The following is a 17,401-nucleotide window of genomic DNA, read 5'->3' as shown; positions in this document are numbered from 1 at the left end:
TAATGATCTTTGTGGATAGGAATGTGCAGGTACGCGTCCTTTAGATCCACGGTAGTCATATATTGACCTTCCTGGATCATAGGTAAGATTGTCCGAATGGTCTCCATCTTGAATGATGGGACTCTGAGAAATCTGTTTAGAATTTTTAGATCCAGGATTGGACTGAAAATTCCTTCTTTTCTGGGAACCACAAACAGGTTTGAGTAAAAACCCAGTCCTTGTTCTGCCATTGGAACTGGGTATATCACTCCCATTGTAAGTAGATCTTCTACACAGCGTAAGAACGCCTCTTTCTTTGTCTGGTCTGAAGACAGACGCGAAATGTGGAACCTTCCCCTTGGAGGGGAGTCCTTGAATTCTAGAAGATATCCCTGGGAAACAATCTCAAATGCCCAGGGATTGTGAACATCTCTTGCCCAGGCCTGAGCGAAGAGAGAGAGTCTGCCCCCTACTAGATCCGGTCCCGGATCGGGGGCTACCCCTTCATGCTGTCTTGTTAGCAGCTGCAGGCTTTTTGGCCTGTTTACCCTTGTTCCAGCCCTGGTACACATTCTGAGAGGGGGTTCCACCATGGCTTCTAAATACATTGAACAAGGATTTTCCTTAGTGTCAGACATGTTTAACAGACTAGTAGCATACACAAGCAGGCTTGGAAAACACTTTAATCAAATAAAAAACACAATTTGAAAAAAACGTTACTGTGCCTTTAAGAGATAAAAAGAGCACACAATTTTACAAAACAGTGAAAAATGCAGCAATTCTTTTGAATTTTTCACAGTATGTACCTAAGGCCTTAATATGATTGCACCACAAGTTGCAGAACAATTAACCCCTTAATGCCCAAACCGGAGCAGCCTAAAGCCAACAACCGGTTAAATAACTACAGCACCTTGCCACAGCTTACTGCTGTGGCCCTACCTGCCCTTAGGGATCAGTTGTAGGGGAATAAAGCTTCTTTTATGCCCTCAATCAGCAGCTGGACCCTCTATGTGAAGCAGCATGAACTGTCTTTCAATTCTAACTGCGCATCTGAGGCGTGAAATTAGGCCCCTCCCACTCCACTCCGGAGTTGTGAGGCCTACAAAAATCACTTCTAAGTGACAAAATTTTTGCCATGTGGATAATAACCCCAGAAAACACTCCAAAGTGCTTAAAAAAGTGTCTCCAACGAGTATTTCTTAAAACAAATAATAGATTGCCCTGAATTAGTGTCAACCAGCCTAATTAGCCCTGTTATGTAAGCATTCAATTCTTTACCAAGTCTCAGAACATAGCTTACCCTCCCCACATGGGGATCTTGTCAGTCTTCTTGCATTATCTCAGTCTTGTCTAGAGATAAATGACTAAACATACCTCATTGCAGTTAAGCCTGCAAACTGTTCCCCCCAACTGAAGTTTTCTGGTACTCCTCAGTCCTGTGTGGGACTTTCCTCTCAGCAGAAATATTCATCACTTTTCTGCTAGAGAGTAAATAGTACAAACCGGTACCATTTAAAAATAAACTTTTGATTGAAGATATAAAACTACAAATCTAACACCACATTCACTTTACCCTCCCGTAGAGAGACCCTAGTGCTTAGAGCCGGCAAAGAGAATGACTGGGGGTGGAGCTAGAGGGGGAGCTATATGGACAGCTCTGCTGTGTGCTCTCTTTGCCACTTCCTGTAGGGAATGAGAATATCCCACAAGTAAAGAATGAATCTGTGGACTGGATACACCTTGCAAGAGAAATCCTCATCTATCTGGTACCCTCGATGCACATAGGTCATCCAAACCTCCAAATCCATTGGAATGGAGAGCTTCGTATACAAGGTCAACGGGCCTCTCCCGATGGGCCTCAGTAGGTTCCGAGACAGTAGGCGGATCGATGCAGTCCCTCCATCTTCTAGTAATGGAGGCAACAAGAAAAGTGAACACTTATAAAAGTGAACAACCCAGCACCCTACAGGATAACCAGCGCACTGGCACCACGTGGGTGACATGAACCGTAAGGAACAGCAACTAGCGCCCGACCAGTACCCGTCCGGTATGAGAGCACTCTGAAACTGTCTGTCTAAGGTCCAAGAAAAATCGAAGCCCCTGAAGGAATCGATAACATAAACTATAAACATAACTATTTCATTATATAGTACTGCACAACTTCCGAGGAAATGCCCACGCGACCACAAAATCTAGTTCCAGAGAAGAAACGTCCCCAAAACGGAAAATAATAACAAACATGAGCTTTGGATCAAAAGAAAATAAAAGGCAGCACCGTGGGTGAACGCCCAAGGAGAATGTGCACGCTAACAGGACCAGCCAATCAGAAGCCCCATTCTCCTAAGCTCAGAACTGGAACCGATATTTAAAAGAAAGGAGAAACAGAGACGTCCAGGAGATTGGCTTCATTCCCATACGTCTAACCCAGTTTGCCATCCAGCACAGAAGACCGAGGATCCCTCCGCCCAGTAGGACCGGAATCCTCCAGCACCACCAAAACATGTCTTAGTAGAACACGAAGATGTGCCAGTCTATAATGGAAGGCAAAATTGTTCTCCCGCCCGAAGGAGACCCTGGTTAACAGAACATGGACAGTATCTTAAAAATACTTCTCTTGGGAGATATAAATGTGCCAGCGCCATAGATATGGCCATGCGGAACCGTGCCGTAACCTCTGGAGGAAACAAGCCGCTTTCTGGAGGAGTAATGGCCATAGGGACACCTGCTTGTGTAGCAAAAGAAGGTTCTGGGGCACACGCCTCACGGGACATGGAATCCTCAGAGGTGGATGGCTCTACGCACTCTACATTCCTTGATTCAGGGGGGGGGGGAAGAGAGTACTCTAGGACGGCAATCGGAACATAACTGATGGGCATGGATAACCCGGGCCATTTCATACTCATCACAAGACATATACTCCGAATCGGAGATGTCCATCTCAAAAAAAAAAACAGAATCCTCCATAATTTGGAGATTGAAATATGGACAAAAGCTAAACGGCACCTTACACACCCAATGGCTGGGGCACTCACCACCTCCTGTGAACCAGAGAACTAATGAACAGACTCTCTCCGTCGCCACTCAGTCAGAGTACGGAAATGGAATTACGTGACCACACCCGGTCACGAAGTGCACCATGTAAGCTAGCCAAAAAGACTGCGCCAGTCAGGTGATAAGGCCTTATGTTCCGAATAGCCATGAGCCCAAGTAACACTACACATTAGCAGACAGAATCACATAACAAACATGATTAAAGCCCCCCCCCCCCTTCAATAACCCCCTATTCCATAAGATAAAGGAGACCCACTGGGACCGACTTCTTTCGTTAACATTACATTCACATCTCAAAATAAAAAGAAACAATCTTACCGGAATCTACGCCGTGGAACGGGAACACGGCCCTTCAAGTGTGACAGATAGCAGCATCACTTCTGACATGGACTTGAGGGAATAAAAGAAGGCAGCGAAACTCGTCAACGCCAATTGCCAAGGAGCTGTTAACATGAGTCGGGATGGTTTCTCAGAAACGACACTCCCTGCATCTCCGGACTCTAACTTTTATCCATGCTCTCACTGAGAGGCTGACAGGATTACTTAAAACTCCAGTCCCAATTTCGAAGAGTACTACCCTCCATAAGAGACTATTTTCAATCTTCTGACACTTCTCTGCCAACCTCCTGTGACGAAAGGCAAAGAATGACTGGGGGATGAGGGAAGTGGGGGAGGTATTTAAGTCGTTGGCTGGGGGTGTCTTTGCCTCCTCCTGGTGGCCAAGTTCTGTATTTCCCAAAAGTAATTAATGCAGCTGTGGACTCTTCCCGTTTAAGAAGAAAAACAGAGTAACCAAACCTGGTTTTCTATGTAGGGGTAGCATAAATGTTGGAAGGTAAGCAAGGACCACCTTGCCGTCTTTCAACTGCTAAAAGCCATTACTCTTACTAAAGAGATTGACATGGACACAGCATAGCCTCAATCCTTGCTTGCAGGGAAACTACCCATAAAAGGATTAAAAATCTTCAGACACCAACTTTGCACATCCACCCGATGAACGAGGCAAAGAATGACTGGGGGTTTATGGGAAGTGGTAGTGATACTTAAAAGCTCTGCTGGAGGCCAGAAGTTGAATTCCTAATAGTAATTGAATGGATTTGTGGACTCTCCATGCCATTGGAAATAAAGAGAAATTTACATATCTCATAGTGACGATAAAGGTAACAGAACATTTAACGTTTATAGGAGCGGCTGCACAGTATAAGGTACATTTAGTGACAAAAGATGATATAAAGAGTGTGTGAGACTGACTGTAGCATTGTTCTATACACAAACAATCTCAAGATTCTGCAGTATGCACTCCTGGTCTCCTGTCCTCTGGTTAGTGACGTGAGACTGACTGTAGCATTGTGCTATACACAGACAATCTATGGATACTTGCAGTATGTACTCCTGGTCTCCTGTCCCTCTGGGGGTGACATGTGAGACAAATTGTCTGTGTATAGAGCAATGCTACAGTAAGTCTCACTTGTCACACCCAGAGGGACAGAAGACCAGGAATGCATACTGCTTGCATACTTTGACTGTAGCATTGCTCTATACACAGACAATCTCTGGGTAACCGCAGTATGCACTCCTGGTCTCCTGTCCTCTGGTGAGTGACATGAGAGACTGACTGTAAAGTTGCCCTATACACAGACATTCTACCTATACTTGCAGTATGCACTCCCGGTCTCCTGTCTTTGTAAGTCTCTCTAAGAGTGAAGGGAATGTAATAATGAGTAGTAATGAATCTCAGTCAATGTAAACTGTGTTTTACATGTAGGAGAGAAAAGAGTAAGCTAAACAAATACTATAAAGGTTCCTTGGTAGTTGATGTTTAGAGAGATGACAAAGCAGAAGAGTCAAGCTAAGGAAAACTCACCATCTCTATCCTACTGGTGAAGCCATCTGGGACAAGCGATGTGGTCTTCTCAATAGTATTTTCAGACATGCTACTTTCCACCCCATTACCTGGACACAGATGAAGAAGTTTAGGTTTATGCGGTACCTGTACCTACCCATGGTGGCGTATAAAGAGAGCACCTCACCTTCTATTCTGTTTAACGCACTGTTAGGATCGCTTCTTATCTGCGATACCAGAACCCTCAGTTCCTGATTTTCCCTAGTGAGAAGCTCTGTAGTCTCCTAGGAGAGGAACATAAAGCTTATTCTGGTAACAACCTCTTGCTGCATTTATTGGATAAAGACACCATAGTTGTTATATTCTAGAGTCACGTCAAGCACGCATTAATTATTCAATCTTTAAAAGGGATATGAAACCCAAAAATGTTCTTTTGTGATTCAGACTGAACAAACTATTTTAATGTATTTGCTTTGTTCCCATGTAATTCTTTATAGTACTAGTTTACTTTAGGCAGTACTAGTTATATAGTCCTAGTTATATCATATAGTACTAGTTTACTTTAGGCAGTACTAGTTATGTAATATAGTACTAGTTTACACAATACTAGCTATATCATATAGTACTAGCTTACTTTAGGCAGTACTAGTTGCTTCATACAGTACTAGTTATATAGTACTATTTTACTTTAGGCAGTACTAGTTATGTCATATAGTACTAGTTTACTTTACACAATACTAGCTGCGTTATACAGTACTAGATATATCATATAGGACTAGTTTACTATATGCTGTAGTAGTTACATTAAATAGTACTAGTTATATCATATAAAACTAGTTTACTTTATGCAGTTCTAGTTACATTACATAGTAGTAGTTATAGTACTAGTTTACTTTATGCAGTACTAGTTACGTACATTATATAGTACTAGTTGCTTCATACAGTACTAGTTATATCATAGCACTAGCTTACTATATGCTGTACTAGTTACATTATATAGTACTGGTTACATCATATAGTACTAGTTTACTTTATGCAGTACTAGTTACATTACATAGTACTGGTTTACTTTACGCAGTGCTAGTTACGTAATACAGTACTAGTTAAATCATATAGTACTAGTTTACTTTACGCAGTACTAATTATAGCATATAGTACTTGTTTACTTCACAAAGTAATAATTATGTCATACAGTACTAGTTATGTCATACAGTACTAGTTTACGTTATGAATTAATAGGTACGTCATACAGTAATCCTAGCATACAGTACTAGTTTACTTTATGCATTACTAGTTACGTCATACAGTACTAGTTTACTTTATGCAGTACTAGTTGCGTCATACAGTACTAGTTTACTTTATGCTTTACTAGTTGCGTCATACAGTACTAGTTTACTTTATGCATTACTAGTTGCGTCATACAGTACTAGTTTACTTTATGCAGTACTAGTTGCGTCATACAGTACTAGTTTACTTTATGCTTTACTAGTTGCGTCATACAGTACTAGTTTACTTTATGCATTACTAGTTGCGTCATACAGTACTAGTTTACTTCATGCAGTACTAGTTGCGTCATACAGTACTAGTTTACTTTATGCTTTACTAGTTGCGTCATACAGTACTAGTTTACTTTATGCAGTACTAGTTGCGTCATACAGTACTAGTTTACTTTATGCATTACTAGTTGCGTCATACAGTACTAGTTTACTTTATGCATTACTAGTTGCGTCATACAGTACTAGTTTACTTTATGCTTTACTAGTTGCGTCATACAGTACTAGTTTACTTTATGCAGTACTAGTTGCGTCATACAGTACTAGTTTACTTTATGCTTTACTAGTTGCGTCATACAGTACTAGTTTACTTTATGCATTACTAGTTGCGTCATACAGTACTAGTTTACTTTATGCATTACTAGTTGAGTCATACAGTACTAGTTTACTTTATGCAGTACTAGTTACGTAATACATTACTAGTTATGTCATACAGTACTAGTTTACTTTATGCTTTACTAGTTGTGTCATACAGTACTAGTTTACTTTATGCATTACTAGTTGCGTCATACAGTACTAGTTTACTTTATGCATTACTAGTTGCGTCATACAGTACTAGTTTACTTTATGCAGTACTAGTTACGTCATACATTACTAGTTTACTTTATGCAGTACTTGTTATGTTATAAAACACTAGTTTGATTTACACTGTCCTTTTGTCAAGTAATTAATTATTCAGGGACGTGTCTCACCATGCTTTTCTGCAGCTCCTTCAGGTGCATCTCTGCGTTAACCTTCCCCTGCACCTCCTCATGCTGCAATCTGTCCATCATCTGAGCTTGCAGGAGATATTGCTTCTGTATTTCCTCCTTCTCTATGGAGATGTGCTGGTACGCAGCGCTGTACTGCTGGAGGTGAGCAGAGATCTCGTCTCGCTGGGTCTGAAGCAGCAGCGCTTGCTCTTCCTTAGCAGCCAGCTGCAACAGAGCCACAAAGCAAATATTAATCTACAGCCGAGCTACCCACAGCTCACTGCACGCGCGCATTTCACCCCAGCCTGACCTGCTCTTTGAAATCAGACAGCCTCTCCTGTAGCTCTCCTAGCTTCTTCGCCAACTCGCTCTTCACATGTTGCTCAGTCTGAAGCTCATTTGTCATATCCAATTTCTCGTTAGTCTGTGGATAAAAAAACAACAACCATGAATCGTTTAATTAGGGACCGTTCACTGCCCACATGAAACGCAGGTCAGTGCACCAGTCAGGTACAAAGGTGAGCATCTGCTCACTAGCAGATGCGAGCTTGCCGGTTTTAATTCATTTAATTTTATGGTCATGTAAAGCTCTTGTACATATTCGTAAATACCATAGGGAAATGGGAGACTCAATCTCAAGCATCAACTTCCTATCAAATATTTATACATAGTAAAAAAAAAACTACAATGTAATGTTCATTTTACTCCCTTTGCGGCACTTAATTACTGATAAACTGTGCATATATACACATTTATTGTGTGTGCAGACCGTATGTAATGTGGCACTTAATTACTGATATATACTGTGTATATATAAACATTTATTGTGTGTGCAGACCGTATATAATGCAGCACTTAATTACTGATATATACTGTGCATATATAAACATTTGATGTGTGTGCAGACCGTATATAATGCAGCACTTAATTACCGATATATACTGTGAATCTATAAACATTTATTGTGTGTGCAGACCTTATGTAATGCGGCACTTAATTACCGATATATACTGTGCATATATAAACATTTATTGTGTGTACAGACCTTATGTAATGCAGCACTTAATTACTGATATATACTGTGCATATATAAACATTTATTGTGTGTGCAGACCTTATGTAATGCGGCACTTAATTACTGATATATACTGTATGTGTGTGTATATATATATATATATATATTATTATTTTTTTTAACATGTGTGTGCAGACCTTATGTAATGCAGCACTTAATTACTGATATATACTGTATGTGTATATATATATAGAAAAAAATAACTCATTGTGTAGTTCATTAACAAATCTAGACAGGCCCAGAGGCTTGTTTTCCCACAAAAAAACTCTGAATTACATTGTTTCCAATGCAGCAAAGGATTCTGGGTAAGATATGCAAATTAAGTACACGACACACCTTTTTACTTCAGTCTGCTTTTCAGCAGGTCCCCTTTACGCCAAAGGAAAGTATCGCTGTTCACACAGCTTATAAACTTAGCTAGGGTTAGTGCAGTGATTCATAACCATCCCAGGACAGACTGTTTAGTGGTTTTTGCCACTCATCAGCTGGGAAAAGGTTAGTATCACTGCTGGGTGAAGTTGATTCCAGGCAGAATACAACAACATTTTAAATTAGGGGGAGATAAAAGGCGAGTTTAAAATCCTCCACTACGCACAAAATATAGAAAAAATAACTCATTGTGTAGTTCATTAACAAATCTAGACAGGCCCAGAGGCTTGTTTTCCCACAGAAAACCTCTGAATTACATTGTTTCCAATGCAGCAAAGGATTCTGGGTAAGATATGCAAATTAAGTACACGACACACCTTTTTACTTCAGTCTGCTTTTCAGCAGGTTCCCTTTACGCCAAAGTATCGCTGTTCACACAGCTTATAAAACTTAGCTAGGGTTAGTGCAGTGATTCATAACCATCCCAGGACAGACTGTTTCGTGTTTTTTGCCACTCATCAGCTGGGAGAAGGTTAGAATCATCACTATACTTTATTCTATATTTTGTGCGTAGTGGAGGATTTTAAACTCGCCTTTGATCTCCCCCTAATTTAAAAAGTTGTTGTATTCTGCCTGGAATCAACTTCACCCAGCAGTGATTCTAACCTTCTCCCAGCTGATGAGTGGCAAAAACCACGAAACAGTCTGTCCTGGGATGGTTATGAATCACTGCACTAACCCTAGCTAAGTTTATAAGCTGTGTGAACAGCGATACTTTGGCGTAAAGGGAACCTGCTGAAAAGCAGACTAAAGTAAAAAGGTGTGTCATTGTGTACTTAATTTGCATATCGTACCCAGAATCCTTTGCTGCATTGGAAACAATGTAATTCAGAGGTTTTCTGTGGGAAAACAAGCCTCTGGGCCTGTCTAGATTTGTTAATGAACTACACAATGAGTTATTTTTTCTATATTTTGTGCGTAGTGGAGGATTTATATATATATATATATTTTAACATGTGTGTGCAGACCTTATGTAATGCGGCACTTAATTACTGATATATACTGTATGTATATATATATATATTTATTTTTTTAACATGTGTGTGCAGACATTTTTCATTGCAGCACTTTATTGCTTATGTATACTGTGCACATAAAGAAATGTTTTTAATGTCCCTTTAAATATGGCCCAATAAGGAGACTCTACAGGAATAAATTACAGAAATAAATATAGAACAAAACAGCTTCTCATGAACATAGAAATGTTCCCTCACTCTGATGTATAAAACAAGCAGATTTGCATTACCAGTTTGACAAATCCATTTTGAAGTTCTGCGATCTGCTCCTTCAGCTGCCGGTTCTGGGTGAGTGCTCTGCTGATAGTCACTTTGTCACTCTGCATGTTCTCCAGGATCTGTTGCTTGTCTACAGTGTCCTCGTTCTGCCGCTGAATGGTGCTCTCCAGCTCTTGAAGCCTCTCTTCCTGCTCCTGGTTCAGTCGGCTCAGCTGGCTGTTGTCCTGAACTAATGACTGATATCTGGATTGTAAGTCCCTAAGGTCCTGCGTCAGCTTCTCCACCTCTGCTTGCAAAGTCAGCTCCATCTCAGAGGGGCCTGCAGGGGCCACTGGCTCTGTATCTGTTGGTTCAGCCGCTGAGGGAAGAACAATGGGAAATATTACCTTCTGGTATGCTGTGAGAAGTATGTAGTCTAATTATCGTACATGGCTACACATACCGGAGGCCAGCAGTACTTCCGTAAGTCTGGTCTCCAGCTGCTCCACCTGTGCGCGCGCTGCTGATCTCTCTTGCTCAAGTGTCTGGATCTGGAGAATAAAGAAGAGAGAAATTATAGTATTTGCACCAAACCCTAATCAGAGAGGACGTTTATGCTCAAGGTAAATAATATGCTCAAGAAGCAGCCATGGTGAGGCACAGCAGCCTACACAAAACATGGTATCTAATTAAGGGCATTTAACATCGCAGTATGACTGCCCTTTATCTTTTTACTCTCTGTGTGCTTTGACTAAAAGATACATTTCTTATGTGCAGATAATACAGTGAAGTCAAGGGATCTGGGGTGTTAGGTCGCATTAAATTTATCAAATAAGCAGCAGTCATGCAAGTACACGTGTGGGGCTTTTTTTCTGCAAACTCCCTGTGCTGGGCTCAACTCAATCCAGATGCAACAGGCATATCAGGTATTCACAATACAGAGAGTACATTAGGATTACATGGCCAAGCTTTGGAACACACGACAATAGTTCCTCTGTCTGTACAGTTTGATTTAATTAACTCTGTGGAAAAATAAAAGTGCTCAACATTTTGAGTACAATAAATTTAAAAAAAATAACTCTTGTGTAAGCAATCTATGATACTCATCATCAAGTGAAGCACTGGAGGGATATTTAATTTCATTTTGAGTGCTACCCAGAAGGGTAACATGGCTTTTGTTCTTCCCGGCTCAGCCGGCTGACAAGCAGTTTAGCAGCAAGGCCAAGCGCTATCCTCCACTTCAATTACCCAACACAAACATGGCGAGACACGACATTAGAGGGAGACTAAAGCAAACAACAGGAAGCCCCCATTATATAGAGTGAGACCAAAGCAAAAAAACAAGAAGCCCACATTATATATAGTGAGACCAAAGCAAACGACAGGCAGCCCATATTATATAGTGAGACCAAAGCAAACAGGAAGCCCACGTTATATAGTGAGACCAAAGCAAACGACAGGAAGCCCCTATTATATAGTGAGGCCAAAGCAAACAACAGGAAGCCCCTATTATATAGTGAGGCCACAGCAAACGACAGGAAGCCCCTATTATAAAAAGTGAGACCAAATTTGCTGATGACTTATTATTCTCAGTTACCTCACCCCTAACAACTATCCCAGAACTTTTAACAGAATTAGACAGATATGGGCGATATTCAAACTTTCTAGTTAACAAACAAAAGTCAGAGATCTTGAATGTTAATTTATCAGAAGCTAAATTTCAATCATTAGCGAAGATATGCCCATTAAAATTAAGAAAGGATTCAATAAAATACTTAGGAATTCACCTTGCCCCCAAACAAACAACACTCTTTGATAAAAATTACGTAACTTTATTAAACAATACACAACAAGACCTTCAGACATGGGCAAGTAAACCTCTCTCATGGTGGGGTCGAATCCAAGCCCTAAAAATGACCACACTACCTAGGATTACATATATACTACAGACATTACCTATGCACTTACCCCGTTGGTACCTGAACCGTCTTCAAAACAGCCTTAATTCCTTTGTATGGGGGAAAACTAAGCCTAGAGTTAACAGAGATACGATGTATAGGTCAACTACTGATGGAGGGTTAGGGCTACCAAAAATTGAAGAGTACTACCTCGCGGTCACATTACAAAGAATACTTGACTGGCACGGGAAACAGGAATGCAGGGCACGAGTAGCATTAGATTCTCACATACTCAGAGCTCCATTGGTACATGCGTTATGTTGGGTACCTAGCAAATTAAGACCACCCCAATGTAGACACCTAGAAATTCACAAACACTTATTTCAGACCTGGGACCAAATTACATCCTCCAGACCATACATTTCGACTTCCAGATCTCCCCTTTTTCCGATCGTTCTAAACACAGAGATGGTGGGTGGTCTTGACAAAGGATTTCAGAGGCTTTCTGAGTGGGACTATACCATCCCTTTAATAAATTTCTCGGAAGCAGGCAAACTACTAGAAAGAGACAAATTAACCAACATAGCACAAGGCAAATACAACAATTGGCTAAAATACGCACAATTACATCACTTCGTTCATACCTCCCCATTCAAAGCGGACTTACTAAGAACACCCACCACATTCGAAACATTGTGCCATGGAGGGATTATACCAAGGGGAACACTTTCGCTCTCCCGTAAACTATTAATCAAGAACACTAGAGACTCCCTACCTCCATATTCAGCTAAATGGAACACAGATATAGGTAGTCACATACCAGATGATAACTGGGCCAACATATTTAAGTTAATCAAAAAATCCTCAACCTCACCAGTAATATTAGAGCTTAACTACAAGATTATAATGAGGTGGTATTTAACCCCGTCAAAGCTAAGTAGTATTTACCCAAACCTATCAGACAAATGCTGGCGCTGCGGCAAGAGACATGGTAGCCTACTTCACATATGGTGGCGATGCCCCAAAGTGCGCCCCCTATGGAAGGCGGTAGAGCAACATTTCAGGCAAAGTCTTTCAACTGAATTTATACTAAGCCCACAAATAGCATTACTCAATGATCTCCCTAATTTACCATGTCGCTTGCGACTTTTAATGCTCCAAATAGGCCTTAACAGCGCGAGGAAATTAATAGCCCGTAATTGGAAGAAACATCTAACCATAACTAAAGCAATGTGGCTTGAAGAAGTAGATGAACAATTCACACTAGAACAATACGGTTACCTGTGCCGTAACAAAGTAAATACCCTGCTAGATGCCAAATTTCTCTGGCAAGAATCCCTACATACAGCAATTATCTCACATACCCCTAGAAATGCCACTCCTCCCCCCTAGGGAATTATACTAACTATCACCAAACAGAAAAGATGTAAATCTTCTTCATGAAATGTACTGATCATGCTACACTTCGATAAACATTTAATCCAAGAGCCAGTGACGATCCGGATAAAGACATGCAGACGTAAGTTAATATATTTATTCTATTGAATAGTTTGTTTGTTTATCTGTTTACTTGTTATTTAACCTACATGGACTAACTGATTACAGTTTATAAAGCAACAACGACACTCATGAACATATAGCTCTAATTAGCAATATTTGACAATGTAAAATCATTTCCATGCTGATATTTGTTGCTATGAATATTTAAATTTTCAATAAAAAGAAAATTAAAAAAAAAAAAAAAAGTGAGACCAAAGCAAAACAACAGAAAACCCCCATTTTATAGAGTGAGACCAAAGCAAATGACAGGAAGCCCCCAATACATAGAGTGAGACCAGCGCAAACGATAGGAAGCCCCATTATATAGAGTGAGACCAGCGCAAACGATAGGAAGCCCCCATTGTATAGAGTGAGACCAGCGCAAACGACAGGGAGCCCTCATAATATAGAGAGACCAAAGCAAATGAAAGGAAGCCCACATTATATAGAGTGAGACCAAAGCAAACAAAGGAAGCCCACATTATATGGAGGGAGACCAAAGCAAACGACAGGAAGCCCCTATTATATAGAGTGAGACGAAAGCAAACTACAGGAAGCCCCCATTATATAGAGTGAGACCAAAGCAAATGAAAGGAAGCCCCCATTATAAAGAGTGAGACCAAGTAAAAAGACAGGAAGCCCCCATTATAAAGAGTGAGACCAAGTAAAAAGACAGGAAGCCCCCATTATATAGAGGGAGACCAAAGCAAATGACAGGAAGCCCCCATTATATAGAGTGAGACCAAGTAAAAAGACAGGAAGCCCCCATTATATAGAGGGAGACCAAAGCAAATGACAGGAAGCCCCCATTATAAAGAGTGAGACCAAGTAAAAAGACAGGAAGCCCCCATTATATAGAGGGAGACCAAAGCAAACGACAGGAAGCCCCCATTATATAGCGTGAGACCAAAGCAAACGACAGGAAGCCCCCATTATAAAGAGTGAGACCAAGTAAAAAGACAGGAAGCCCCCATTATATAGAGGGAGACCAAAGCAAATGACAGGAAGCCCCCATTATATAGAGTGAGACCAAAGCAAATGAAAGGAGGCCCCCATTATAAAGAGTGAGACCAAGTAAAAAGACAGGAAGCCCCCATTATATAGAGGGAGACCAAAGCAAATGACAGGAAGCCCACATTATATAGCGTGAGACCAAAGCAAACGACAGGAAGCCCCCATTATAAAGAGTGAGACCAAGTAAAAAGACAGGAAGCCCCCATTATATAGAGGGAGACCAAAGCAAATGACAGGAACCCCACATTATATAGAGCGAGACCAAAGCAAATGACAGGAAGCCCACATTATATAGCGTGAGACCAAAGCAAACGACAGGAAGCCCCCTTTATAAATAGTGAGACCAGAGCAAATAACAGGAAGCGCACATTATATATAGTGAGACCAAAGCAAACGAAAGGAAGCCCACATTATATAGTGAGACCAAAGCAAATGAAAGGAAGCCCCCATTATATAGAGTGAGACCAAAGCAAACGACAGGGAGCCCTCATAATATAGAGTGAGCCCTCATAATATAGAGGGAGACCAAAGCAAACAACAGGAAGCCCCTATTATATAGAGGGAGACCAAAGCAAATGACAGGAAGCCCCCATTGTATAGAGTGAGACCAGCGCAAACAACAGGGAGCCCTCATAATATAGAGAGACCAAAGCAAATGAAAGGAAGCCCACATTATATAGAGTGAGACCAAAGCAAACAAAGGAAGCCCACATTATATGGAGGGAGACCAAAGCAAATGACAGGAACCCCACATTATATAGAGCGAGACCAAAGCAAATGACAGGAAGCCCACATTATATAGCGTGAGACCAAAGCAAACGACAGGAAGCCCCCTTTATAAATAGTGAGACCAGAGCAAATAACAGGAAGCCCACATTATATATAGTGAGACCAAAGCAAACGAAAGGAAGCCCACATTATATAGTGAGACCAAAGCAAATGAAAGGAAGCCCCCATTATATAGAGTGAGACCAAAGCAAACGACAGGGAGCCCTCATAATATAGAGTGAGCCCTCATAATATAGAGGGAGACCAAAGCAAACAACAGGAAGTCCCTATTATATAGAGGGAGACCAAAGCAAATGACAGGAAGCCCCCATTGTATAGAGTGAGACCAGCGCAAACGATAGGAAGCCCCCATTGTATAGAGTGAGACCAGCGCAAACGATAGGAAGCCCCCATTGTATAGAGTGAGACGAGCATAAACAACAGGGAGCCCTCATAATATAGAGAGACCAAAGCAAATGAAAGGAAGCCCACATTATATAGAGTGAGACCAAAGCAAACAAAGGAAGCCCACAGTATATAGAGGGAGACCAATGCAAACGACAGGAAGCCCCCATTATATAGAGTGAGACCAAAGCAAACGAAAGGAAGCCCCCATTATATTGAGTGAGACCAAAACAAACTAAAGGAAGCCCCCATTATAAAGAGTGAGACCAAGTCAAAAGACAGGAAGCCCCCATTATATAGAGGGAGACTAAACGAAACGACAGGAACCTCACATTATATAGAGCGAGACCAAAGCAAACAACAGAAAACATAATTTATGCTTACCTGATAAATGTATTTCTCTTGTAGTGTATCCAGTCCACGGATCATCCATTACTTGTGGGATATTCTCCTTCCCAACAGGAAGTTGCAAGAGGATCACCCACAGCAGAGCTGCTATATAGCTCCTCCCCTCACTGCCATATCCAGTCATTCGACCGAAACAAGACGAGAAAGGAGAAACCATAGGGTGCAGTGGTGACTGTAGTTAAATTAAAATTTAGACTAGCCTTAAAAGGACAGGGTGGGCCGTGGACTGGATACACTACAAGAGAAATACATTTATCAGGTAAGCATAAATTATGTTTTCTCTTGTTAAGTGTATCCAGTCCACGGATCATCCATTACTTGTGGGATACCAATACCAAAGCTAAAGTACACGGATGATGGGAGGGACAAGGCAGGAACTTAAACGGAAGGAACCACTGCCTGTAGAACCTTTCTCCCAAAAACAGCCTCCGAAGAAGCAAAAGTGTCAAATTTGTAAAATTTTGAAAAGGTGTGAAGCGAAGACCAAGTCGCAGCCTTTCAAATCTGTTCAACAGAGGCCTCATTCTTAAAGGCCCAGGTGGAAGCCACAGCTCTAGTAGAATGAGCTGTAATCCTTTCAGGGGGCTGCTGTCCAGCAGTCTCATAGGCTAAGCATATTATGCTTCGAAGCCAAAAGGAGAGAGAGGTTGTCAAAGCTTTTTGACCTCTCCTCTGTCCAGAGTAAATGACAAACAGGGCAGATGTTTGACGAAAATCTTTAGTAGCCTGTAAGTAAAACTTCAAGGCACGGACTACGTCCAGATTATGCAAAAGACGTTCCTTCTTTGAAGAAGGATTAGGACACAATGATGGAACAACAATCTCTTGATTGATATTCCTGTTAGAAACCACCTTAGGTAAAAACCCAGGTTTGGTACGCAGAACTACCTTGTCTGAATGAAAAATCATATAAGGAGAATCACAATGTAAGGCAGATAACTCAGAGACTCTTCGAGCCGAGGAAATAGCCATCAAAAACAGAACTTTCCAAGATAAAAGTTTAATATCAATGGAATGAAGGGGTTCAAACGGAACTCCCTGAAGAACTTTAAGAACCAAGTTTAAGCTCCACGGGGGAGCAACAGTTTTAAACACAGGCTTAATCCTAACCAAAGCCTGACAAAAAGCCTGGACGTCTGGAACTTCTGCCAGATGCTTGTGCAAAAGAATAGACAGAGCAAAGATCTGTCCTTTTAAAGAACTAGCTGATAAGCCTTTGTCCAAACCCTCTTGGAAAAAGGACAATATCCTAGGAATCCTAACCTTACTCCATGAGTAACTCTTGGATTCACACCAATAAAGATATATACGCCATATCTTATGGTAGATTTTCCTGGTGACAGGCTTCCGAGCCTGTATTAAGGTATCAATGACTGACTCGGAGAAGCCACGCCTTGATAGAATCAAGCGTTCAATCTCCATGCAGTCAGTCTCAGAGAAATTACATTTGGATGATTGAAAGGACCTTGTATTAGAAGGTCCTGCCTCAGAGGCAGAGTCCATGGTGGTAGAGATGACATGTCCACTAGGTCT

The 17,401-nt window shown here is 41.1% G+C and overlaps 1 protein-coding gene across 1 annotated transcript in view; it reads right to left on the bottom strand.

Annotated features, from left to right (window-relative positions):
- Positions 1–17,401, bottom strand: part of GOLGA2 (golgin A2) — a 290,650-nt gene that overhangs the window by 135,253 nt on the left and 137,996 nt on the right. The window contains exons 16-21 of the mRNA XM_053695478.1: positions 10,300–10,387; positions 9,869–10,215; positions 7,429–7,542; positions 7,119–7,343; positions 5,061–5,157; positions 4,895–4,983 (exon numbers count right to left, since the gene is read on the bottom strand). Of these exons, the coding sequence (XP_053551453.1) occupies positions 4,895–4,983; positions 5,061–5,157; positions 7,119–7,343; positions 7,429–7,542; positions 9,869–10,215; positions 10,300–10,387 (960 nt within the window). The remainder of the gene's footprint in view (positions 1–4,894; positions 4,984–5,060; positions 5,158–7,118; positions 7,344–7,428; positions 7,543–9,868; positions 10,216–10,299; positions 10,388–17,401) is intronic.

This window comes from Bombina bombina, chromosome 12 (assembly GCF_027579735.1).
Source record: "Bombina bombina isolate aBomBom1 chromosome 12, aBomBom1.pri, whole genome shotgun sequence".
Lineage (NCBI taxonomy): Eukaryota > Metazoa > Chordata > Amphibia > Anura > Bombinatoridae > Bombina > Bombina bombina.
This window is presented reverse-complemented; position numbering and strand designations above follow the sequence as displayed.